This window comes from Dendrobium catenatum, unplaced genomic scaffold, assembly GCF_001605985.2.
Source record: "Dendrobium catenatum unplaced genomic scaffold, ASM160598v2 fragScaff_scaffold_1381, whole genome shotgun sequence".
NCBI lineage: Eukaryota > Viridiplantae > Streptophyta > Magnoliopsida > Asparagales > Orchidaceae > Dendrobium > Dendrobium catenatum.
In genome coordinates this window covers 711113-736817 of record NW_021319843.1, presented here as the reverse complement: position 1 = coordinate 736817, position 25705 = coordinate 711113, and the positions used below count along the sequence as shown (strand labels likewise).

Here is a 25705-nt window from a genome sequence, read left to right as displayed (position 1 = left end):
TGGAGTCGGGGGAGAGAGTCGTGCCGTGTGGATCATGTGCGAGAGCTCGTCTCCCTCTTATAGCCGCGAATGGGAGGCGATCGAGGGAGAGATACGGGATTTGGGCAGGATTTCTGGGAGACGACTGCAAGCAGCGCCGAATCGTCGTGATTTCGGCAAGGAATCGCGGAAGATTTTCAGCGGAGTTCGTGGATCCGACGGGATACGAGGTATCTTTTATCGTTATTTTTGTCTTCCTTCGGATATTATCTGAAGGTCAACAGGTGCCATGTGTACAAGCTTGCCTAAAATAGATTGGAACTTAGGAAAGTATTTAATTGACTCTATTTAAATTTGAATTCAAAATAGTATCAATTTAGAAATTTTCCAAAAATAGATTAACTAATTTAGGAAAGATTTCAAACTCAAATTATTTGAATTCGAATTTTAAATCAGCCCCTAAATTAGGCAACCCGAAATTGCAAGGATACAAGGGGGATTAATGGCCGGCGGCAATGGGAATTGGGGTTGCTTGGCCGTGGGGTGTTGGGAAGTGGGTGAGGGATCAGATGAGGGGCTTTGACCGTGAAAGGAAGGAGGATGGGTGACGATGAGAAGATGATAAGATAAAGAAGATAAAACCATGAACCCGGCCGTCTCCAAGGTTGGTGGGTGATACTGATGCGGACATCCAACCGTCCATGCTAATCCAGGAGGAGCTGAAGATCGACGACCGAGATCACTTTGTTTTATTTTCGTTTATTAAGTGTATTTTAATTTAGTTTTGCAATTTCACTTTTTACCCTCTTGTCTTATGTAAGCCCAAGGGGCAAATGTGTCTTTTAATTTCTCTTGAGGCCTATATATTGAGGCCTCTTCTCTTGTATTTGGATGATGGATTATTAATAAAAAAATTTGTGTTTTGCACTTGTGTTCTTTGGGAAGAACGTTAGTGAAATCCCTATGGGAGGGAGTCGGAGTTTCCACCAGCCGCAGGATGGGTCCGGGCTCGTGGCGTGAAGTCCCTTGGAGAAGGGCAGCGTAGTACCCGTCAGCCGCAGGATGTGTCCGGGCTCGCGGTTGTATCTTTGATATTTTGTTTATTTGCTTTTGTTCCTTCTTATTGCTCTTCGTCGTTATCTTCATCTTCTTCCACCTCCATACCAAGCTCCAACAAATTTTTCCCCTTGGCCGCCGGCCACCTTCCCCCATTAGCTCCTCCACCGCCGGCCACCCTTGTTTGTCTCCATCAATGCCACCATAATGCTTACCTAAAGAGTTTAAATAATTTAGGAAATTATTTTCATCATTTGAAATTCAAATTTTGAATTTCAAATAGTTTCCTAAATTAGAAAGCTATTTTAGGAAAGTATTGAATCTCATTCATGATATAATTCAAATTTAATTTGGGTGGAATGAGGATAATTTTCGAATTCAAAATTCAAATTGGTTTGAATTTGAACACTTTCTTAAAATAGGAAATCTATGTTAGGAAAGTTTTAAATCAAATTTCAATCAAATAATTCTGAATTCTATGGGAGGGATTTAATTTAAATCTTCCTTCTTTATTTAGGATTAATTGATTGGAAAGAATTCAAAAGCCCCAGTTAATTCCCTTTGGCATGGCCGGCCCCTCCCTTTCCCATTAAACCCTTTCCTAATTTAAACCCAATCAAGCTCCAATCATCTAGCCGCCCCCTACTCTCCCCTATCTGCTTAATTTTTCCTAAATTAAGTCTCCAATCAATTCCCTGATCCCCTCAACTCTAGCCGTCCACTACAAGCCCTTTTCTCTCAGATTTTTCTCTCTTCCTGAAGTTTCCAAGTTCTGTCCAGATTTCTGGACACCACCTGCAGGCTGTCCAAGAATTTCAGCCAACCCCACTGCTATCCAAAAGAAGATTGGCTGCTGTTCTGAACTTCAGCATTAGGAAAACTGCTGTCCCAGGACTCCGACATCTTCCCTTGGCCTCCCTACCAACGGGAGTCCTTTTCAAACAGCTGTCCAACAAAAATCTGAACGCCTCCCCACTTCTCCAACCTCCACCTTCTCTCCTTAGGCTAAGTCTTTGGATGCTTTGAGTTCTCTTCTTCCAAGCCCCATCTCCTACACCAAATAATCTGAGAATTCTCTCAGATTTCTGGAGCAAAACCTGAGCACAATTTCAGGTTCTTCTTCTCTAGAAAGAATCATTGAATTCTCTCAGGTTTTTTGGGAAACCAAAAGAAGAAATTGTACTAAAATTTTTTGGAGCTCCTACCCGTTCTACATCAGATACGCCAATCTCCCTCTCCAAGGGATCTCTCCAAAGCTCTCCAAGAACTCTCAAAGGCTCTCAAAAACACAAGTGCAGGAAGAAATCTCAATAATCATTCATTACCCATAATAGAAAAAAGTGGGGCTTTAAATAGCCTCCTACAACATGACTCGAAACAAAAGACACAAACGCCCTTTGGGCTTACATACGACGACTCTCATAAGAGGGGTACAACGGGAAAGAAAACACATAAGCAACTACATAAAATAAAATAAAATACAACGGCTCACAATGCCACATAAGCAAATAACAAGCTACATGAAAATAAAAATACATCAACGACTCAAAAATATAAAGACTCGATCGTGGCCATAGATCAGCGGCCGCGTCTCTGATAAACTCTCCATGATGATCTGATGTCCCCATCAGATGTATCACTAAAAATTTGAAATCCCTTCGTACCAATAGGAATGGTCAACACAAGTGCCAATTTCAAGCACTTCTTTAACTCTTGAAAGATCTGCTCACACACTAATGTCCACTCAAATTTCACCTTCTTCTTAGTTAGCTTGGATAAGGGTAATGTAATATGAAAAAATCTACCACGAATCATATGTAGTAAACAATTAAGCTACGCAAGCTTCTGTTTTCATCACATTGGTGTGTCTTGGCCATTTAACAATTGTCTTAATCTTTTTCAGGATCGATTGCTATGCTTTCACCACTAATAATGTGCTTCAAGAATGCAATTCTTGTCAGTCAAAACACATTTAGAGAATTTAACAAACAATTTAGTTCTCTCAACAAACTTAAAACAACCCTCAAATAATCAATATTTTCTTCATCAGTCTTAGAATAAATCTGTATATCATTAATAAAAAAATATCACAAACTATGATGTAGCATGTACAAACGGAAACATGAAATAACTAATAAAAGAAAAGAACTAAAGCATCATAGATAAAGGCTCTGAATCAGGGCCGTCGATCGTCGTCCCCGGCGATGGTACACATGTCGAAATCTGATGCCCTCATCAAACTGATTCATATAAGGTCTGAAAATTCTATTCATCATATCCATAAGAATTGATGCTGCATTTGTGAATCCAATGGAATAACCAAAAATTCATAATATTGATATCTAGTGTCGTATATCACTTTCTTTCTCCCTAGCTTGATAATATCAAGACTTCTAGTCAATCTTTGAGTTTACAGAAGCTTATGCTAATTGATTAAATAAATCATCTATTCTTGACAGAGCACATTTCTTTTTTATAGTCACCCTATTAATCTCGTAATTAATACAAAGTCAAATCAAACTATCATTCTTCTTAACAAACAACATTGGCGCACTTCAGAAAGATGTACTAGGTCTAATTAAATCTTTGTAAATCAACTTTAATAACTAATTTTTTAGTTTATGCAGCTCTTAAGTTGTCATTCTATATGATGTTTTCATAATTGATGCGGTTCCAGGTTGAACATCAATTCTATGACTCTCTAGAGGTTAACTATCTCTTCTGGGAATACATCCACAAACTCCTTTACCACATTAATAACATCAACATCACCACTTACTTCCTTACTAACCTCCATCTTAGCCAGTAAAATCAATTCACCGACTTTACCTAATAAAATTGAGCATAAATGAATCACTTCTTTTTCACATTGAAAGTAAAACACTCTATCTTCTGACAAATCAAGTTTGACTCTACTCTTTCAGCATTCAGTAGTAGCAAATATTTCAACAATCCATTTATACCCAAAATTACCTCAAACTTAGTTAAAGATAAAATAATTAACTCAGATTTGAATTTTCAAACCAGTTATCACGATATCTATTAAACATGAAGCACTAGCAAACATGCATTCACCGGCTGGTAATCGTCTAGTAATCGAATACTCAAACTAGGATTGAACATAACGGGCTTTAATTGTAAATTGCTAGAGAAAGTTTCAAATATTAATGAGTATGAAACACCAATATAAAAAAGTATTCAAGCTGAAACATCTGAAATAGTAATCATACCTTCTGACGACTTCTAGGTTTCAAAAACTTGCGCTTAAACATTTCTGGTTGTGCCACCAGAGGCTTTTCCCTTTTCCTTCATTGTTGTTCTTGCAGTTTTGTATTGTTCTATCCTCCGACCATTCCTCTGATCTTTGCCTCCCTAGACATTCCTTGGACATTTTCTTATTATTTGCCCAGGCTCTCCATAAAAGTAGCATCGTTCTGAATTCATCTAGCATTTCCCCGTATGAGGCTTTTCATCTATAGTACATGTAGTGGTTATTGTTGCTGTTGCTGCCTCTGAATAAATTTTTGCTTCTTAAATTGATCTCCTCGACTATCAAAGGTCCTTTTCTGGTTGCCTAAATATACTTTAGAGCAAGATTGAGAGTATGCACAAGTCATAGAGTCCAGAAGATGCGAGAATTTATTTGTGCAACAAGCAACCCTACTGCTTTACAAATTGATGCATAATCAGTAATAACTTTAATAACATTTGAGGGCCCAATCTTCATTGTTACCCCTTTGATGAAATTGTAAATGGAAAATTATCTTTATATTATCCTTCATAATTGACATCTTTAATAAATGTCAGATAGTTCTCTGTTACTTTCATGAAATAGATAAGTGACCTTTGAGGATTGATCCAACCATCACACCCGAAACTTAGGGTTTATTTTTTTGTTGGCTCAAAAAGGAATGCAACCAAAAGCCACTAGCTGTTTTTTTTTTCCTTTCATGCTTCTTTGTCGGTTTAAGTAACTTCTCAATATTGTACCATCATGATTACCTCCTCGTGCATCTTCTATGGATAAACCTAGCTGAATGCGATGTTGGATCAGGATAGCTGAGGGAAAGGGCTGGCTGGCTAGTAACTTAAGATTTTTTTTAAGTAAGTAATAAATGTATTTTATTAAAATATTATAATTTAAATTTCTTAGAAAAATTCTTCTTGATGTGGGTTTGTAGAATAGAATACTTTAAGCTTCTTCTACCTGTGTCATTAGTTTATGAAACTATAAAAGGAGTTGCACTTCAGTTAATTTTATTGGTACTTCGCTGGTGCTGCTTCCCTTTTAACTAGAGGCCCTTGTACTTTGTTTGTCCTTTATGCTCCAAAAGGTTCTGAAATGATATTTGCTGTCATTAACTTGCTAGTCAATTAGTTTCTTCATTTACCATTTTTTAGCTTAAAACATGTCTCATAAAATTTGGAAGAAATTGTTAGTCTAATTTTTCACTTCGTTTTCCTGAATCAATTATGATTATTATTTTCTTATTTAAATTAGTTTGGTACAAACTATTGTATTCTTTAAGTAACTTCGAACCAACCATACTTACTCTGCCATCTTAGTAAACATAGTTGTGTAGTTAGCACTGATAAGTGAACAGAAATGAACCACGTGGCCCTTAAATTATCAATAAAACCAAACTAACCAACACAAAGCGTGCTTCTTGAAAAATCCTTGCCTAAATATTTTGCAGAAAATGGTCCGATAAAAGCTTTCACATGGCATTTCTTTCCAAAGAGAAATATCATTCTATCCTATCCATTGTCAGCTAGGTTAGAGTGTTAGAGTGTCACAATTTTTTGGTACAAATAATTTTCAGCAATATGAGATTGTAATTCTTGCCTATTCATGTGCAACATTTGACCTACAAATTAGCTAAATAATTGTTTCACTTGTAATTTGTTGTAGATGGCTGCTTGTATATTAATTGTGCGTCTGATGCTTACACTGTCAGATGGTAGTGCAGAATGCCTATCGGTGCCACTGATTGGGAGGATTCGCTTGATTCAAGACAAGGTTGGGTGTTTGTGTGAGTTTATGTTCTTTTTTCCTGCTTATATATTAACACTGCATGTTTTGATGCCATATGCAGTTGAGGCAAAATCCTTCGTTTTCTGCCCTTCTTGAACAATACTCGTTTCAAGGCTATAGGTATGGTTGTTTGCACAAAATAATATGCTAATTGATTTAATTCTTTGATATGTTATTCTAAAATATTCCATTGATGTTCGAGAAAGTGTGGTTTTGGTATTATTTTTCAAATTTATGTTCTCCATATCTACTTATGCTGTTTGTAATAAACCAGAAATCTTAAGTTATTGAATATGTAAAGAGGATCTTGTCTAACCGCTAGTAATATGCAACAAAAAAACTCATTTATTGGCGTTTTCTGTAGTTTTTCGAATCTCTTTATGTATAGTATTGTGTCATATCACAGTTGATTTCTTGAAAATTGTTTTCCTTTTCTAAAGAAGTACATTTTGTAAGCCTCGTAGCAACAAAATATTAATATACATGGACTAATATGTGAAGCATGTTTATACCTCGAGTAACAGAAAAGAACATCCTTTTATCACTTTTCAGCTTCGATTTATTAGTAATTATGTTTTTGAATGCGGGGAAGGTATAACTGCTGGCTCCAAAAATCTGCTCCCCAACCTCTTGCAAGGAGAGTTTGTGAAGTTAGATGGGCTTTGCTTCAAGTTTTGAGTGGTAAACTTTTCTTAAATATTTTAAATTTTGTTAAATTTTGGGTTTTCATTTTTTTTTTTAATTTCTGCTTGGAGTTCTGATGTAGGACTACGATGAATGCAAGATGATGAAGTCCTCCAAAGATTGTTAGTAATCTTGAACTTCCGTTGATGAGAAAAAAGTTTCTCTAGAAGTGGAGGTGATAGGAGGCCGGCCAAGGGGGAAAGAAGACTAAAGAGTTTGTCTTAAACTTGAGAGAGGGAAGAGTTTAAAACCTGAAATTAATTTCCGATTTGGCTTGGAAGAGAGTTGGAATTTGAAACAACTCCAAAAGGGGATAAGAGAGGGGAGGGGGCGGCGGCAAGGGTGGGTGAATTTAATTTAATTCCAAAAGGGGAGATTTCTTTTGGAAACAAATTAAATAAAAGGGTCTAGGGAATTTCGGCTAAGGAGGTGGGGATGATATTTAGAATTACTTCCAAGGGGGGCTAGAGGGGATTTAGGAAACAAATCCAAAATTTCCCTATAGGGGCCGGCGACATTGAGAGCTAAGGGGAGCCATTAATGGGAGAGATTGAGGCTTCTAAATTTGGATTTAGGAATTAGGAAAGAGATTAATCAAATCCATTTTGAATTTGAATTTCAAATAGATTTAAATTAATAACTTTCCTTAAATAGATGAGACAAATTAGTAAAGAATTTTGAATTTCAAATTTAGATGATTTGAATTTCAAATTGATTCCAAATTAAATACAACCAAATTAGGAAACCCAAGGATGAAGTGGGAAGTGATGGGCGGCGGCTAAGGGGGCTAGGGCTGGCGGTTTGGGAGCAAACCGTGGGTGGGGGTTGTGGGGAAAAGGAGTCAGGTGAGCATCGAGTGGAGAGGGTTGGGTTCAATCAATGTGGAAGAACTTATGTGCTGGTGGTGGAGGGAAGGGGAGGGGCTTTGGAAGGGACAAACTGTGGGTAGAAGGGGCCGGCGGTGGTGGAGGGAGAAAGGGGGAGATACGAAAATAAAATCACAAACCCAACTCGTCTAGGTTGGTGGGTATTGCACAAGCTTCTCTCTCCTCGGGATTTCACTCCAACTCTCAAGCTTTCATGAGAATTCAAACAAGAGAAACAAAGTTTTTGATTAATCATTCATTAACTTCAAAGAGAAACATAAGGGCTATAAATAGTCTTGTACATTAGACTCAAAAAATAGAAAAGACAAAAATGCCCCCAGGGCTTACATACGACATCCCTTAATAAAAGGGTACAACGAGAAACTAAGCAAGTACAATACGACATCATAAAAAAGAAAATACATAAGCAAATAAAAAATACAATGACTCAATTGTGGCCGTAGATCGGCGGTCACGTCTCTGATAAACCTTCCATGATCTGATGTCCCCATGAAGTTCATTTTAAAATTTGGGGGTATTTTTGAGAAGTAGCTTCCCTTTAGTTGATATTTTTTGTCAATGCGGCTATCATCAAAGTTTTAAATAATTTTATTTTATCATGTGAAACTTGCTAACTTTGTCCGCTTGCCAATAGAGGATCGAGTTCAAATATTAATTTTACAATCTCTCATACGAGAATTGAGCTCGAGATTTCACATTTTTATAATGAATTTCCTTTATAAAATACATTGAATTCCTAATGCAAATGTAAAACTAAATATCTTCTCATAATCTAAAGCCGTACGTTCACTCGTGAGAATATGATTTATTTGAATTAATTGAAACATTTTGTCCAATGTCCGCATCATTCTCCCCAGGTGGGAGAATACTCGACTCCGTCGAGTAAGCATCACAATTGCTCTTGTACAACTATGGATTGTTATTTGGAAGCACTAAACCCAATGGACTTTTTGCAACAATTTTCAAACAGTCCCGGTTGCCCACAAGGTCAACTTGCTTGTTGCACTTTAGCTCGCCAATTATGGATGTCACTTCCAGAGATTCATCCACATTTTTCGTTATAGAAGTTTTAACTGGGTCAGGAGAAACCTTTGCTTCTGTAGGAGTTGCAATTGAATCAACCAAATCTCCCTCTGTATTATTTGCAGTCGCGCATTCCTCCTTGTCAACCAATTCATCTTCTTCTTCATGTCCTTCCTTGATCGCCTTATGTTCCTCTTTGATTTGCACAGTGATTGGGAAACTGAAAGCTTCATTGGCCTCCATCCATTTGTCCACTCTATCCCTTATCTCTCTGTCTCTTAGTGCCCTTTTTCTATCCTTTGAGGAAGGGGATCTTGCAGGTGTGTAAAGCGATGTGTTAGTCCTATCTCGTACTAGGTTATCGAGTTGTTCGATTGTTTGACGGTGGAAGTCAGATAAGTCTGCTTGATTCTCCTTGAGATGTTGACTAATGGTGCCCAGTTGACCTGCCACCCAGTCTAGAGTCCTTCCAAGTCGATCCGAGTCCATACTCTGATACCAAACTGATGTAGAACAGAATTGATGGCAATAATCTGAAACAATTCCTTTCAGGAAATCTGAAACAGTTCAGATTTTTCTCCCAAAATCTGAGAGAAATTTCAGCAATCAAGAAGTAGAAGAAGGGCACCGTTCCCCAATCCTGAGAGAAGTTCAGATTTCCCTCTTGAAACAAATATAGAGTTTAGGAGAGCATCCACCCGCCCACTCCTCCCCTGTCTTGGCCGACCGCCCCTCTCACTCCCTCTCGTGGGAAATTTCAGCAAGAGGAAGAGACGACGGCACCTCTCTCCCTAATTCTCTTCAATGTTGAATGGCGGATCCCGAGCTTGAGTGGGGTCTAGTGTTCAACGCCGACGGGAGCATCACGGTCACCTTGCTTCGACGTAGGATTTGAAGACGAAACCACCGTAGAAGAGTACTTGGAAAGAGTCGTACCAATCCTTGCGAGCATCTACGACCGGAAATTTGCAAAGCACACTTGGAGTCTCGAAAGTCCAGCATTCACGCCCTCCGCGTCATCGTCGACCTCTCCGTGGCTCAAGACCCTTGGCATCACAACCTTCCTCGTGGCATCGTATGGTGTGCTGAAATTCTTCTCCCGCAAAGCCTAGTATAGTTGAGTGAGTATTTCCCCAAGGTGAACTTCTCGTTATTAAATGGCGGATTGTTGTAATAGCTTTTAGTGTTGCTACTATTTTTGATTGTCTGAAAGTTTTGGCTAATCTACATACTTCTTCGCCTAAGCTAGTTGATAACTACGAAATTTTAATGATTTTCTTGCTATCGCCATAAGTTATTAGTTGTAATTTCTTTGTCAACTCAATTTTAATTTCTTACAAAGCTCCTTGCATTTGGTATCACATCACAAATACTCTTCCTAGAATCTGAAATATAGTTTCAGATTTTAACCAAAAATCTGAGAGAAATGCAGATTTCAGAGACTAGGAGAAAACAGGTTTGAAGGGGGAAAATGGGGCTTCACGTCTTGGTGAAGGATGACTGAGGGAGAGGCGGTGGAAACCAGGGAGATGTCTGCGGTTTTTTGAGTGGCTTTAATTCCCTTGAAGTATTCCAGCTGGAGAGGAGAGGTTGGAGAGAAAACCAAGGTGGGAGCCTAGGGAAAATCGGCCAGCAGTAAAAGGGGTTTAAATTATTTCCCAAGGAAGACAATGCATCAAGGGAAATATTTTAGAAAAATTTCAGCAAGGGGCCAGGCCGGATGAGGTGGTGGGAGGAATAAGAATTTATTTCCTAATCCTGAAGTCAGGTTTTAGGAAATAAATTAAGGCTTTTTTGCTTTTGTAAAATTCGGTTCCTGAGATTGGGGAAAAAGGATTGATTTGTTTCCAAACAGGACTTTTCCTTTTGGAATTAATCAAATAGAAATAGGCATGAGGGGATTTCGGCTAGAGGGGATTTGAGATGATATGGATTTATTGCCTAAATGCCAGATTTAAGCTTTAGGAAATAATTCCCAACTCAGCTAATGGGGCTGGCGATATTAGTGGGAGGGCTGGGATTATGGAGAGCTTTAATTGAGGTGTATTATGGCTCCTAGATTTAGGGATTGACTTTAGGAAGTATTTATTTAAAATCCTTCTAAATTTAAATTTCAAGTAGATCTAGATAAGTACTTTCCAAAAATAGAACGGCAAATTAGGAAAACTTTTCAATTGTCAAATTTCATGAATTTGAATTTGACAGCTACCCAAGATTTGCTCACCCAAATTCAAATTGATTTAAATTAAATGCTTTCCTAATTGAGGCGAACTAAATTAGGAAATAAATTTTGAATATCAAATTTAGATAATTTGAATTTCAAATTAAGTCCAAATGTCATTCACCCCAAATTAGGTTACTCAAGAAGGAAGAGGGAAAGGTGAGGCCGGCGGCTAGGGAGCCATGGCTGGCCGGTTTGGACGGGTGAGGTTGGTGGTGGGGATGGCTGGAAGGAGGGGAACGATGAAGCGGATGAAGATGAGGACTAAGATATGACTACGTGGAGCAATAAGAAGGAACAAAACAAAAACAAAAGATAGAAGGTAAAAACCGCGAATCTTGGATTCTTCCGAAGACTGCGAGTGATGCTTTGCCCTTCTCCAAGGGACTTAAAATCACGAGCCCGGACCCATCTTGCGGCTGGTGACAACTCTGATTCCTTCCTATAGGAATCTCACTCTCGTCCTCTCTCAAAAAGAACACAAGTGTGGACACAAATTTTTTATTATCAATTCTTCCTTTCTATTACAATAGCTTAAGGCCCTATATATTGGCCACAACATGAGAAAAATCAAAATTACAAAATTACCCCTTAGGTCACAATACTCACATAAACTATCCTAGGGGTAAAACAGGAAATACATCAAATAAGAATTAAAATGTAGAAAATGACTCATAATTGAAAATTTAAATAACGGCCGTCGATTTAACGCCAAATCTTCATACCGATGTCCGCATCATTAATGGAGTTCCGTTTTTTGGGAAGGAATTAATTAAAATAGGGTAGAAATTGGGGGCCTTAATGGAGAAGCATTAGTCGAATAGAGAGAGGATACAGGAGAGGGGGGGGGGTGGCAGGTAGAGACAGAAGAGGGTTTAGGAAAAGAGAATTAAAGTGGGCCTTGATTGGAAACCGAAATTGAGGAAGATTAATTGAAATCAAATCCAATCAAAAAATTAATTGGACCTAATTTAAATAACTTTCCTAATTTAATTAATTTAAATCAAATCTAAATTTAGGAAATAAATTCAAATTCAAATTAATTTGAATTTTGAATTCAAATTCGTTACCAAATTAAGATGTATAAAATAGGAAGGCTTCAAATACAAGATGAAATTGTGAGAGGCTTCCTAATTAAAGGATTATCAAAGAGGAAAGTATTTGAATTTCAAAAGGAGAACTGATTTCAAATAAAGACACTTTCCAAATTGATATGAGCTATTTTAGGAAAGTAATTAAGGGAGGTTTGAATTTTGAAATTCAAAATTCATGGAGGGAATTTGGAGGGGGGGAGGGGAAGAAGATGGCCGGTTTGGCTTAGGAGGGGGATGTGAAATTTCGGTGGGGAAGAAGAGAGGGTTGTGGGAAGAAGCCGGCGGGTTTGGGTGGAGGGGATGAAGCCGGCGGGATTGGAGAGAGGATGGAGATGACGATTAGAAAAAAGAATAAATAAAAACAAAGAAAACCGCGAGTCTCAGACTCTTTCAAAGGCTGACGGGTATTATGTTGCCCTTCACCAAGGGACTTCAACCACGAGCCTGGACACGTCCTGCTGCTGGTGGGTATTACATTACCCTCACATAGGGACTTCCACTCTCCTAAGAACTCCCATCGCTCTCAAGAACAAAGTGTAGGAACAATTTTTTTTAATCCATCATACCTAATACAAGAGAAGTGGGCCTCTATATATAGGCCTAAAAAAAATTAAAAGATAAATTTGCCCCTTGGGCTTTACATAAGACAAGACTCTTAAATAAAAAAGGGTAAAAAAAGGAAAAAAATGCAAATTAAATCAAAATATAATTAATAAACTAAAATAAAACGGAGTGATCTCGCTCGTCAGTTTTCGACACTTCCTTTGAATATCGTCCACCGTCAGATGTCCGCATCAAGAACTCATGAATAATGATGTAGACAAAGGGGGGGTCAACTCATGTCCAAAATTAATCAATTTTGGCCTCCCTCGAGTTTACAAGCTCAATCAAAATTGAGTTGAAATTTTAGCTCATTTATGAGCTGGTCTTTAGTTCACTTATTGAACTAAGGATTAACTCATTATTAGCTAACATTTTAGTTCATATTTATCTTTTATTAAATGTACTTTTTATGCTTTTTATGTTTTTCTTTTTATGTTTTTCATTATAGTTGTCTCTTGGAATTCCAAACCGGCTTTTGGAATTCCAAGATTTGCTTTTTCTCATGTGAGGCTCCTTGGCTTCCATCATGGGGTAATGTTTTTTGTGCTTTTGCCCCTTGGATTTCCGACCGGCTGCTGGTTTTCTGAGCCTGGGTGGTTTCTCGTGGCTGTGGTGCCTTGGTTTCGGGCGGTGTCCTTGGCTCCCGTGGTTGCCCCTTCGGTTCCTTGGCTTGGGTTGTTTTTCCGTGAAAAGCAATTAGGTTTTTAATGTTTGTGATGTTTGGAATTCCTATGTGAATTCATTGTTTGTGTCCTTTGGTATTCCCCTTTCATACCTATATATATGGGGGTTATGTAATGTTTAAAAAGAGTGAATGAAATGTTATTTTTGGAAAAGCTATAACCTGCGGGTTTGCTTGGAAAAGCTTGCGAGCTTTGTCCGTCTTCTTTCTCATCCCCTCCAGAAATCTTGCGAGCTCTTTCCAACCTTTCGTCTCGGCTTTTAATCTCTTTCGTCTCTTCGCAAGTGCCACTCCACCTGTATCCCCCTTCTCTAAGTGAAACAACTTTAGGGTGTCTTTTAATTTCGAGTCGAGTTTGTAAGTCATAATTTTATTTTTAATTCGGTCTTATATTTGAAATGTAAGAGTTTGTTCTTCCTCATTTTATTCTTCATCTTTGTTTCGTGATTTAGTGGGTCGTCGTTTCGGTCATATCATCTGTGCGGGCGAGGGGTATAGGCTCCCTATATTTCTTGCCCCCACCAATTTGGTATCAGAGCAAATTAGGAAGTCCTAGGTTGTGTTTGTCAAGTTGTAGTTTGTCAAATTTTATTTTAGTTTGTTAAGTTTGTCAAGTCAAGTTGTTTTGTTATGAATCTTGTTGAATCTCTTAAAGAATTGTGAGTCTAGAGTTTTTTTAAGATTGAGTTTTTTTGAGTATTTTTTAGTCTAAAAAAATGAAAAAAGACAAAAAATCAACGAGAACAAGTCCGATGAAATTGAAGATTCTATGGATAGGTGGATTCCATCAAAGTCAACACATCCTCTGGAATATGAACTGTACAAGCTTCAAGTATGGATGCATCTACATACAGAAAGGTACATGAAGAAGAAGCAACGTTTACAAGATCAATTCCTAAAAGAGCGAGATGAGATCCTGCAGAAATATGAAGATAAGATAAATGAATTAGATGTGACGCCTTTGCCTCCTCAAAAGAAACCAAAGCTAACTCATCGGGAGATGAGTTCTTCAAGAAGGGGAGAATCTGATGTAGACAAAGGGGAGGTCAACTCATGTCCAAAATAAATCAATTTTGGCTTCCCCCGAGTTTACAACCTCAATCAATTTGAGCTGAAATTTTAGCTCATTTATGAGCTGGTTATTAGTTCATTTATTGAACTAAGGGTTAGCTCATTATTAGCTAACATTTTAGTTAATATTTATCTTTTATTAAATGTACTTTTTATATTTTTTATGTTTTTCATTATAGTTGTCTCTTGGAATTCCAAACCGGCTTTTGGAATTCCAAAATTTGCTTTTTCCCATGTGAGGCTCCTTGGCTTCCACCATGGGGTAATATTTTTTGTGCTTTTGCCCCTTGGATTTCCGGCCGGCTGCTGGTTTTCCGAGCCTGGGTGGTTTCCCGTGGCTGTGGCGCCTTGGTTCCGGGCGGTCTCCTTGGCTCCCGTGGTTGCCCCTTCGGTTCCTTGGCTTGGGCTGTTTTTCCGTGAAAAGCAATTAGGTTTTTAATGTTTGTGATGTTTGGAATTCCTATGTGAATTCATTGTTTGTGTCCTTTGGTATTCCCCTTTCATACCTATATTGATGGGGGGTTATGTAATGTTTAAAAAGAGTGAATGAAATGTTATTTTTGGAAAAGCTATAACCTGCGGGTTTGCTTGGAAAAGCTTGCAAGCTTTGTCCGTCTTCTTTCTCATCTCCTCCGGAAATCTTGCGAGCTCTTTCCAACCTTTCGTCTCGGCTTCTAATCTCTTTCATCTCTCCTGTATCTCTCTTCTCTAAGTGAAGCAACTTTAGGGTGTCTTTTAATTTCGAGTCGAGTTTGTAGGTCGTTGTAATTTTGTTTTTAATTCGGTCTTAGATTTGAAATGTAAGAGTTTGTTCTTCCTCATTTTAGTCTTCATCTTTGTTTCGTGGTTTAGTGGGTCGTCGTTTCGGTCATATCACCCATGCGGGCGAGGGGTATAGGCTCCCTATATTTCTTGCCCCCACCAAATAAGCTCATTAAAAACATGATTAATATTTGATTATAAAATTGATAAATTTACATAATATAATTATTTTATATTTATTATAATATAATGATTTAATAATTGTTAATTAATAACTTTTATAAATTTCATGAACAAGAGACCTTTGTTCATGTTTGCATATTGTTTGTTTAAATTGTTCATAAAATAATATAAGATGAATCATGGATTGTTTATTCGTGAATGAGCTCATTTGGTAGCTCGAAAAGACTAATTAGATATGTTCATGAATTTGCTCATTTGATAGCTCAAGAATATCTATTAGATATGTACGTAAACGAGCTTGTTTGATGTTTAAAAAGCTTTGTTAGATATGTTCACAAACATGCTCGATGAAATTGTTTGTTAGATGGCTCGTTTGTTAAGTTAATGACCATCTAGAAGTAGAGCTTGTTTATAGCTTGATAATGCTCATTTTTTTAAAGCTCGATAAGCATGAAATGAAACGAATATGAATCAAATATGGACCAAACATGAACAAACATTAATTTAAATGAACAAAGCTTGAACACAAGCAAAAAAGCTCGAACCAAACTTGAACAATTTGATAATAAACGAACTCAAATATGAACACACACATACTCGGCTCTGCTCGACTCGGCTCATTTGCAGCCCTAATCTTGTCGCAAATACACTTATGCTAATATCAACTAATTAGAGCCATCTTGGTGCCAATTAGATTAATTGACAAAACCTTCAAAAAATTTTGGCTAAGATTTTTAAATCAGATCTTGGCTTACTTCAAAGTTCTGATCATACTTAAATTTATTTTTTTTATATTAAGTGAAATTTTCACAATCACTTGACTTAAACAATTTCTAAGAAGTGCGAAATTCTCAATCATTTATCAAATCATAATTCATTGGGTATTAACGATTTAAAAAAAGGAGGATTTACATGCATAGGCGCATAGCACTCAAAGCTCTATTACATATTTAACACATTAGCTTCCTTGTTTTCACAATGTAACACTCCTTTAATTTTAGTTAATATCCATTATTTTTTTCAATAATAATAATAATAATAATAATAATAATAATAATAATATTATTATTATTATTATTATTATTATTATTAAATATTTTTGTTGCTTACGCAAATCGATGCCATGTAGTCATCTCACATATAAGCACATTTTTTTTTATTTCGGTCCCGTAAATACTCTAAATAACGCGAGTGTCAATTTTAACTATTTTTAGTCTCCCAAATGAGTTGGTCTAATCTGTTTCACAAATGGATGCTATTTGGATGATTGTTAATTTTGGTCGACATATTTCAGATAGTATAAGCGTGACATCGCATCTTTTGCTTGTTGTTTTGCCATGTTTAGTCAGATCTACCTCAGAGCAGTTATTGAGCTTAACATGAACCTTTTTTAGCTGTAAAATTTATTGTTCTTGTGAGGAACTTTGATTTGTATATCAAGACATTAAACTCCGTCTTATGCTAAGTATTTTCTTTATCTTCTATCCTTTGGCTTGCCTTTTTTTTTTCTGAAACATTTTTCTATTTCGTAGTGATGGAAAGAAAGTGAGCAGTCTCGTGCTCCATGATCTTTATTACCATCTACAGGGAGAGCTGGAGGGCCGATTTATTGCTCCAGGTCATTTTCAGGAGCTCTCTGCTTTCCTTCTTAATTTTGAAAATTTCCAGTGTAAAGAAAGCACTAATGAAAAGGATTTGTGGAGCACTGATGTTATGATGTATGACATCTCAAACATAAGGGCTGAGCTAGGAATTGATTTGTGGGATAAATCAGAGTGGAAGACAGCTAAAGAAATCGGAGAGAGAATGTTGTCTTACATGCATACATCAAATTTGATGTTATCCTTAGCAGACACCAAGAATTTTGCTCTGAAAGCTTTGATTTCTATTATGTCATTCCATCATGAAAAGGTTAGTTTTTTTTTTTTCATTTATTATCTTATCATAACGAACCCCACGTAGTGGGATAAATGCTTGATGATGATGCTGTTGTATTGTCTTATCATAATTAGGAAAATTTTGCGAATGCTCAAGTATATTGCTAAATGAAGATTTGGATTGTATAAGTCATGCAAAAGAAATAAAAAGTATTATATCATGACTTCTATAGGATCCTCCTGTGATTTCAAATCTGAAAGATACCTCTGAAATTAACCAGGGAAGTGACTAGCTTTCAAATCATGTCAACTTTAGTCCATTGACTCACTCCTGCACAGAATTTTCTTGCCCTAGGTTTTCAGATTATTTCTTATGATGCTGTGCATTTTTATAGCTATCGACATCCTCATGGATGGTTTTGTGAGAAGATGTAGAATTTTCTCCCTACTTTTTTTAATCACATTCCATTCTCTCAAGACTCGTATTTATGTTTTTTTTTTCTTCCATCGCCTTCATTCCTTTTGTTCATCATCAGTTCATGTATAGTCACCAACCTTTTCTCTGCCTCATTATGACTCTCACATCATTTTTCCAATACAGAAATGTATAAGTGATGTAATATGATGTAAATCCAGGATTTGTATTTAGAAGCTTAACAAAAGATTATCCAAGCATGATAATTGCAAGTTAAATCTTGTTCCCAATTCAAGCTTTTCGGAAATCTCAATTGTTAACTTTTCAGTTTTAAGAAAAGTGGAGGGAAGATTTTAATCCTAATTTGAATTTCAAATAGGATTAAAGGGGGTTAATTGAGCATTAATGGGATTTCCCCATAGGGGGGCCGGCGGCATGCTTGAGGAGGGAGGGAAAATTATGGAGAGGGAGAGGAGGTTTCCAAATTGAGAATTGGATTTGAAAATTTCTGAAATAAAATCCAAATAAAATCTAAAGTTCAAATTTGAATTTTATTTCAAAACTTTCCTAAAATAGATCTCCCAAATTTGAAAAGAAATTGAAACTTGAAAAGCAAATTTCAAGGAGGGGGAAAGGAGATGGTGGCGTGGAGGTGGTGGAGGGGGAGGGGGATCGTCGGCACGGTGGTGGGCGGCGGTGGAAGCTTGGCCGGCGGTGGGGAAAGCCTTAGGGGCCGGCGGCAAGAGCAAGACCAAAGGAATTTTGGAAGAGCTCTTGAGGGGAAGAAGATTGTGCAAACAAAATAAATAATAAACTAAGGGATAACTAGAGAACTCACTAAGAGATCTCAAGGGGAAGCACTCACCAAGAGAACCTCATGCACTCACAAAGAGAACAAGCTATGGAAAATTTTCATTCAAAATCAATAATCCAATACAATGATACAAGCCTTTATATATAGGCTTACAGAAAAATAAAAGCATAAAGTCACAAATGCCCTTGGGCTACAATAAGTGAAACATCCCTCATAGGGGTACAAACGGAAACATGAAATAACTAATAAAAGAAAAGAACTAAAGCATCATAGATAAAGGCTCTGAATCAGGGCCGTCGATCGTCGTCCCCGGCGATGGTACACATGTCGAAATCTGATGCCCTCATCAATAAGGTTTTCAAAGAAAAGTGTTGCTATTTGAGGCAGGACAGGATGAAAACAAACAAATTTCTTTTCATCGGTTAGGATGCAAGCCTCGTTAAATGTTCATAGCGATTAAACAGTTGCTTTGTTTGATATCTTTTGATGTAGGCAGGGGGGGGGGTTCATCCCCCTTGTGGCCCTTCGTTTCTTCTGCCTGGCCGGCTTCATCCCCCTCTGTTTTGCCCCTTCGGTTCCCCTGCCAGTCCGGTTCCTTCCCCCTGTCATTGGCTGTGTCTTGCTGGCCTTTCGGGTTCTGCTCCCTTTGGCTGCGTTTTGGCCTTCTGTCTCCCCTTTGCTGATTGGATATATTGGGCGACTGATTGGGCTGTTTTGCTCCCTCTCTTCTCCTATATATAGTGGTTGTTTTGAGGCATTTTAGAGAGAGTTATGGAGTGATTTTTGGAGCTAAAAACCTGTGGGTTTCTTCTTGGATAGCTTGCGAGCTAGTCCCCTTTCTCTTCCCCTCTCTATTAATTTGTCTCGGGCTTTTAATTTATTTCTTCTTTCTGCAAGTGTCCACCCCATTTGTATCTTTCTTCTCAATCAATGAAGGAAAAGCTTTTTTAGGTGTTTTTATGTTCTAAGTATAAAAGTTGAAAGGTGCGTTTTGTTTCATTTCTTGTGTTAGTTTTTTTTTTAAGGAAGACAGTAAGTTTTTATGCAATCTAACTACCCTATAGATTTTTTATTGCATCACTATTTTGGCCGCTCCTGATTTAGCTTGTTTTAATAGAGAAGACATTTGCATGGTATCATCTGCTTATGTTTTAGAAAATAAAGTCTTTACTTTTTTGCTTTTAGGAAATATTATTGTGGACATTTCACTGGTTCCAAATTCATCAAAATCTAACTATGAATTTTGTTTTAAGACATGAAAATTTTTCCTAGAAATGCAGTTCTATCTTTTCTTGCAGGTGCTCAAATCAAAATCGACAATAACTAGCCATGGAATCTCCGATGCATTCATAGAACGGAGTATTATAAATATTTGCAGATGCATACAGTCTACAGAAGATTCGCTTGTTCCACTTCTAAACCCTTCTGAGAAGCTGTTAGAACTGCTTACAGCACAAGCAGAAATGTTGCTTGTTCTCTCCAGAATCTTATTCATGCAACATTCTCTAAGAAACAACAAGAAGCAGCTCTTTTCTGTTTCAATAAGTCTGATAAGAACATCTGGCTCATGTTTCAAGTCACTTGCTATGGGCAGGCTGTCTACTAAGCTCAACAAAGCGGTTAAATTCTTTCTCATGGTGCTTCTGATGTCTATGGAATTCAATAATCCTGGCGAATCCACAAATGATGACTCTGGTTTAGATAACAATCAGCTTGCTGAAACATCTCTCGCAATTGTGGGACTATTACCTGTACTTTGCAAGTATGTTGAACGCATTGAATGTTTCGATCAATCAGTTGCATCAATGGACTTGATGCTCAGAAGTTTTTTGATGCCTGATATTTGGTTGCCAATTCTACAAGAGAATCTTCCTTTGAAACATCTTATCCAAATTACACGTCAAAGAATCTCTCTATCTTCAGTTACAATAGCCTTGAATTTCTTGTTAACTTTGGCACAACCAAAAGGTGGTGCTGAGATGCTTCATTCGGTCAATCTTTTCCCTTCCCTGCAGATTTTATTCAAACATCTGGTGGATGAAACGAAACCTAATGCTGATGTGGGTTGTTTCTCCACTAACTATGGCAAAAATAACATGCATGCACACCTATTGTGTTTCACATTTGCAATAATCTCCTCAGTATGTCATTCTCTGCGTGATGATTCTTCTTTTATTGATATTTTTGGCAGTGCTATTCACAACTTCTTTGCTGATAAGGACAATATGATTTCACTATGTTTTACTACACCTAACTTTCCATCTGATGTTCAAAGTTATAAGACAATTCGAAATCAGGATCCACAGACATCATTGGCATCTCTCAAGCTTTCTGAGCATGCTCTGTTGCTCATTTGTTTGCTGACTAGACATCGAAACTATAGGAGGAAAGGCATGAAAGAAATAGAATTTGAAGTAAGGCAGAAGAGCATTCATTTTCTGGCATTTATAAGCAAGGAAACACAGCATGTTGGAGACCTATCTAATAGAATGATTCCTCTTTTTTGTTTGCCAACTCTAAAAGAGGAGCATGAGTTAAATGAGAAGCCCTCTTTTATTGGCAGTAAACATGGATGGTTTGTGGTTTCTGCCCTTGCTGTATCATCTAAAAATAAAGCCACCAGTTCATTAAGCACAGGATTGCCACTTGTAACTAAGGATTATGTAAATGGATGTGCTCAAGCTAAGCCAACATATTTTTCTGATGTCGTGGCTATACAAATCTATAGGATAACATTTCTTCTTCTGACATATCTGTGCATGCAAGCTAAAGCTGCTGCTGAAAGGGCGGAGGAGGTTGGATATATTGATCTTGAACGTTTCCCTGATCTTCCCATGCCTGAGATATTACATGGCCTACAGGTGCAAAATATACTTACATATTTTTATTTACTAGAATGTTGACTTAACAGTCAAGCATGTTATTGATGAGAAATCTATTTTCTATTCCACATTTCTGCAAAACAATGGAAAATGTAGTGTGTACTTTACTAGAAATAAATATATACTATTCATACTTAAGAGATAGCCATTGCTTCTCTTTGTAATGAACTCACCTAGCGTTGCTATCATATGTGTTTGTTAATGATTTTTATCCCGTCCATAATTGTAAGCTTAAATTATGTGGTACTACAATTTCAACTTATACAATCACTTGAAATGGGCTTTGTGACTTATTGGTTCATGCCTCAGCTTCCAACTATGTGATCTTGATTTTTGTTTCTACTCACATTATTGCTCTCTTCTTGAAAAATGAAAAATATTAAATTAGCATTCAATTTGGCTCATGTTACAAGGGTTTGTCCCTTTCAGTATCTCATCATAAAAGTTATAACTGGCCTTATGCACATTTTATAAAATGTAAGAGATAAATTTCTATTGCCTAATATATATATATATATATATAGTAGCTTTATGAAGTATACCAATGTGCCAATTAAACCTTTGATGGTACATTAATAGGATCGATAATGATATTAGGTAATTTGTTTGAGGTAATAAGGTATAATAGGTTCTATTAGCCATGGCCTACAACAGTATTATATTGTTAAATAGGCAATTAATTTGTCTTATGAGTTTGCATGATGTTAAACATATTCCTCTTTGGCAGTATGAGGGCCTAAATAAAATTAAAAATCTATTTTTGTTGTGGTACTCTGTTCTTCTTCCTCAACCTCATGTTTTCTTGGAGTTTTGGGGTCATAACAATTCAAATATTATTGAGATATGGGTAATCCTTCTCCATTTATCTCCATCTCTATCCGAATCCAAAGCCCATGCCTCGCCTTCAACTATGTCTTTGCATTTGTATCCATCGATGCCCTATGCCAACCTCTCTTGCGGATCTTCTAGTATACTGTATGATCTCACATCTCCTTGTCATGATGCATGCATACCACCCTCGAATTCTTGCAATTGTCATTGATTATCCCTTCTTGATTCAAACCCAACATCAATCTCCATTGATGAACTACTTACACTCAAACCTGGTGATGTCGTGACCTCCTGAACACTGTTTCAACACCGATTTCCACTCATGCTCTCGCTAGATTTACCCAAATCATGCTAATGCCTAGGTTTGGCACTCATTGTAGATTCATCCAGCCCTAATTCTTGGGCAGTAATGTGTTTGATGGCTCCTGCTTCCGAGGCACCAATTTCGCTACTACAAGCTCCGACAAATCTATTTCGGACCCCAAATATGGTGATCCATATCCACATCAATAAAGCTTGGTCAGCATTGACATCTCACAATTGAATCCACCTCGACTAAGCCTTCTAAAAATTCTCATTGCTTAGATCAGCATATCTTTGTCCAACTCTCTCTTCATTATCTCATAGCTCCACTAGATGAAAAAAAAAATCAAATATTTATAGCTCCATCTTCATACTCATTATCAATGGTTGAAGCACTTGCAACAATTGAGGAATTGGACACTTTGATAAAATTGTTCAAAAGGTTGAAGTGTTATGGGTGCAAAGAGTTATGAGTGATTATTTGCGACATTTTTGTTTAAGCTGATAAGGTTCGACCTCAAATTTGAGGAGCACTCAATTCCCACACCCATGTTTGTCGAAGAACTCTTTTAACTCTACCATATTGTATAACTTCAGTTGCAACACATGGATTTTTAGTTCTTTGATGAATGATAGGTTTCTTGTGATGCATTCGAATACTTAATAAATAACAGTCACCTGCTCTAGCTCCTTTTTTAGATTTAAATGGGCATCAACACATTCTCTTCTTCTCTAACTTCTTGCTTGATGCAATTGGCAATCCTAACATTCTCTCCTTGTCAACCCCAGAGCTCATGTTTGTCCTTAATTTTTGTGTTAGAGGTGTGATGTAGAACGGGTAGGAGGGTTGAATCCTATGGGTCTTGAAGAACAAATACAGAAGTCTAAACAGCAGTTTTTGGTTCTAGAAGTCTTGGACAGCAACTCTTCTTGTTGGAAATCCCTGGACAGCAATCCAATAATGTCCAGAAAAGCCTGGACAGTAATGGGTTGAATTCCGGGCTAGCCAGCTGGTGTGGGATTGCAGAAAAACTGCTGGACAGCAGTTTAACAGCCTCCAGAATACTGGAAAGCAACCCTGTTCAGGGAAAAATCAGACTCTCTAGCTCCTGTGATCATTTAATTGTTTGAGAGGAAGCAGACAGCTACCACGAGCTCTCTGGATGTAGCTGGACAGCAATCTATAATTTAGAGACAGCGGGACAGCAATAGGAGATTGCTAAGATTGCTAGATAGCAGCTTTGGTACTTGGAAAATTCTGGCCAGCCACCTACAATTGCTTAGGAAAGCTTGGACAGCAACTCAGTTCATGGGAAATTTGGCTGATCCGTTGAAAGGAAGGAGGTGAAGTAGGGATCAAGAGCTTTCCTTAAGGCTCTCTCCTCCCGTGAATTAATTCAAGAATTGATTTAATTGGGGTGAGGGAAGGAGATGATTTGGATTTAATTCCAAAGGGAGAGTCCTGATCTTTGGAAAGAAATTGATGTAGGCAAAGGGGGGGTCAAATCAAACCCAAAAAATTTGGTTTTGACTTCCCTTAAGCTTGCTCGCTCAATAAAATTTGAGCTGAAATTTAGCTCATTATGAGCCGGTTTTTAGTTCATTTATTGAACTAAAGGTTAGCTCATTATTAGCTAGGTTTTAGTTCATTTATTTTCTTATTTATGTAGTTCTTTATTTATAGTTTTGTCTCTTAAAATTCTTAGTTTGTCCCTTGGGTTTCCAAAATGGCTTTTGGATTCCCTGTGCTTGTTGTTTTTCATGCCTTGGCTCCTTGGATTCCACGGTTGGCTGTTTCTGTGCCATGGCTCCTTGGTTTCCCCGGTTGGCTGCTGATTTTCCGTGCTGGATGGCCTTTCCGTGTCTTTTGGCGCCTCGGTTCGGTGCAGGCCTCTTTGGTTCCGTGGTTGCCTCTTCGGGTCCCTGGCTGGGCTGTTTCCCGTGAGGTTAGGGGGGCTTTTCCGTGGTTTGTGATGCTTGGGTTCCTGTGGGAAATCATTGAAGTGGCTGTTTGTATTACCCTCTCTTGTCTATAAATATAAGTTGTTTGTGGTTGTTTTAAGTAAGTTTATGATGTGATTTTTGGAAAGAAACCTGAGGGTTTTTGGAAAAGTTTGCGAGTTTTGTCCACTTCTTCTTCTTCTATCTCTCGGGGAGACTTGCGAGTTCTTTCCACCATTCTTCTCGTCTTCTAATCTCTTTCGTCTCTCCGCAAGTATCCACTCGATTGTATCCTTCATCTCTTGGAAAGCAGGTTTAGGTTTTAATTTGTGTTTGTGTCGTTTGTAAGAGTTGTAAGGTGTCTTGCTTGAGTCGATTGAGTAATGTAAGAGTTTGTTCTTCTTATTACTTAGTTCCTAAGTCTCTCTTTTGTTATTTTTGAGGTGATCAAGAATTTCTTGGGGGGGGGGGGGGGCCTCTCCCAGGGATTTTTGCTCGCATCAGAAATAAAGGAGGTGGGGCCTTGGGAATTTCGGCCATGAGAGAGAGAGAGAGGGAGGGTGAGATGTCTAGGTGCAATGAATGTGGGTGAATTGGAATTAATGGACTAATCAATCTCAAATTTGTGATTGATTACTAATTAAAGGGGCTTCCCAAAGTTAGGCGATTTTATTTAGGAAGGTGTTAGAATTTCAAATTTATTTTGAATTTGAATTCAAATTCTTTGTCCAAAATACAAGTGGCTAAATATGGAAGGTATAAATGGAGAATTTTAAATCCAATCCAATTAGAGATTAATGTGGATTTGACTTGAAAACTTTCCAAAAATAGAGTTCCAAATTTGAAAAGATTTCAAAATTCAAATTTGATTGAACAATCAAGGTTTTTCACAGGAGGTTTCAAAACAAGGATTATGATTTAGTAAAATTAATATTAAATCCAATCTATTTTGAATTAGATTGATGTCATGATTAACTTTCCTATTTTGGAATTCTAAAAATGGAAAGAATTCGAAATTTGAATTTCAAATGAATTCGAATTTTCCCTCTCATGCGTAGCTAAATTAGAGAATCATTATTGTGGGCTCCGAAAATTCGGCCTCGGCCTCCACTCGCTTTTCTTATTCGGCGAGGGAGTTTTAACGAACAAAGTTCCGAGGTAAATTTTGGAAGGCAGATGGGTTTGTAGATAAGACACTACCCAGAGATTTCGCCCTCATTTTGCGAGGACTTTATGATCTGAGTTCTGGTTTCCTATAGGCGCAAGCCCCTATAGTTAATTACCCCTCCCGATCACGAGAAAGAACTTTCGATTAAGGCTAGTCGTCAATCAAATACATAGAGAATACGTGTTATTCGGCAT

At 37.5% G+C, this 25705-nt stretch overlaps 1 protein-coding gene across 1 annotated transcript in view; it reads left to right on the top strand.

The window, feature by feature from the left end:
- Positions 1-25705, top strand: part of LOC110098887 — a gene marked incomplete in the record, with an annotated part of 152348 nt that overhangs the window by 107700 nt on the left and 18943 nt on the right. Inside the window, 4 exon segments of the mRNA XM_020825834.2 lie at positions 5948-6055; positions 6132-6190; positions 16813-17191; positions 19685-21247. Coding sequence (XP_020681493.1) covers positions 5948-6055; positions 6132-6190; positions 16813-17191; positions 19685-21247 — 2109 coding nt within the window.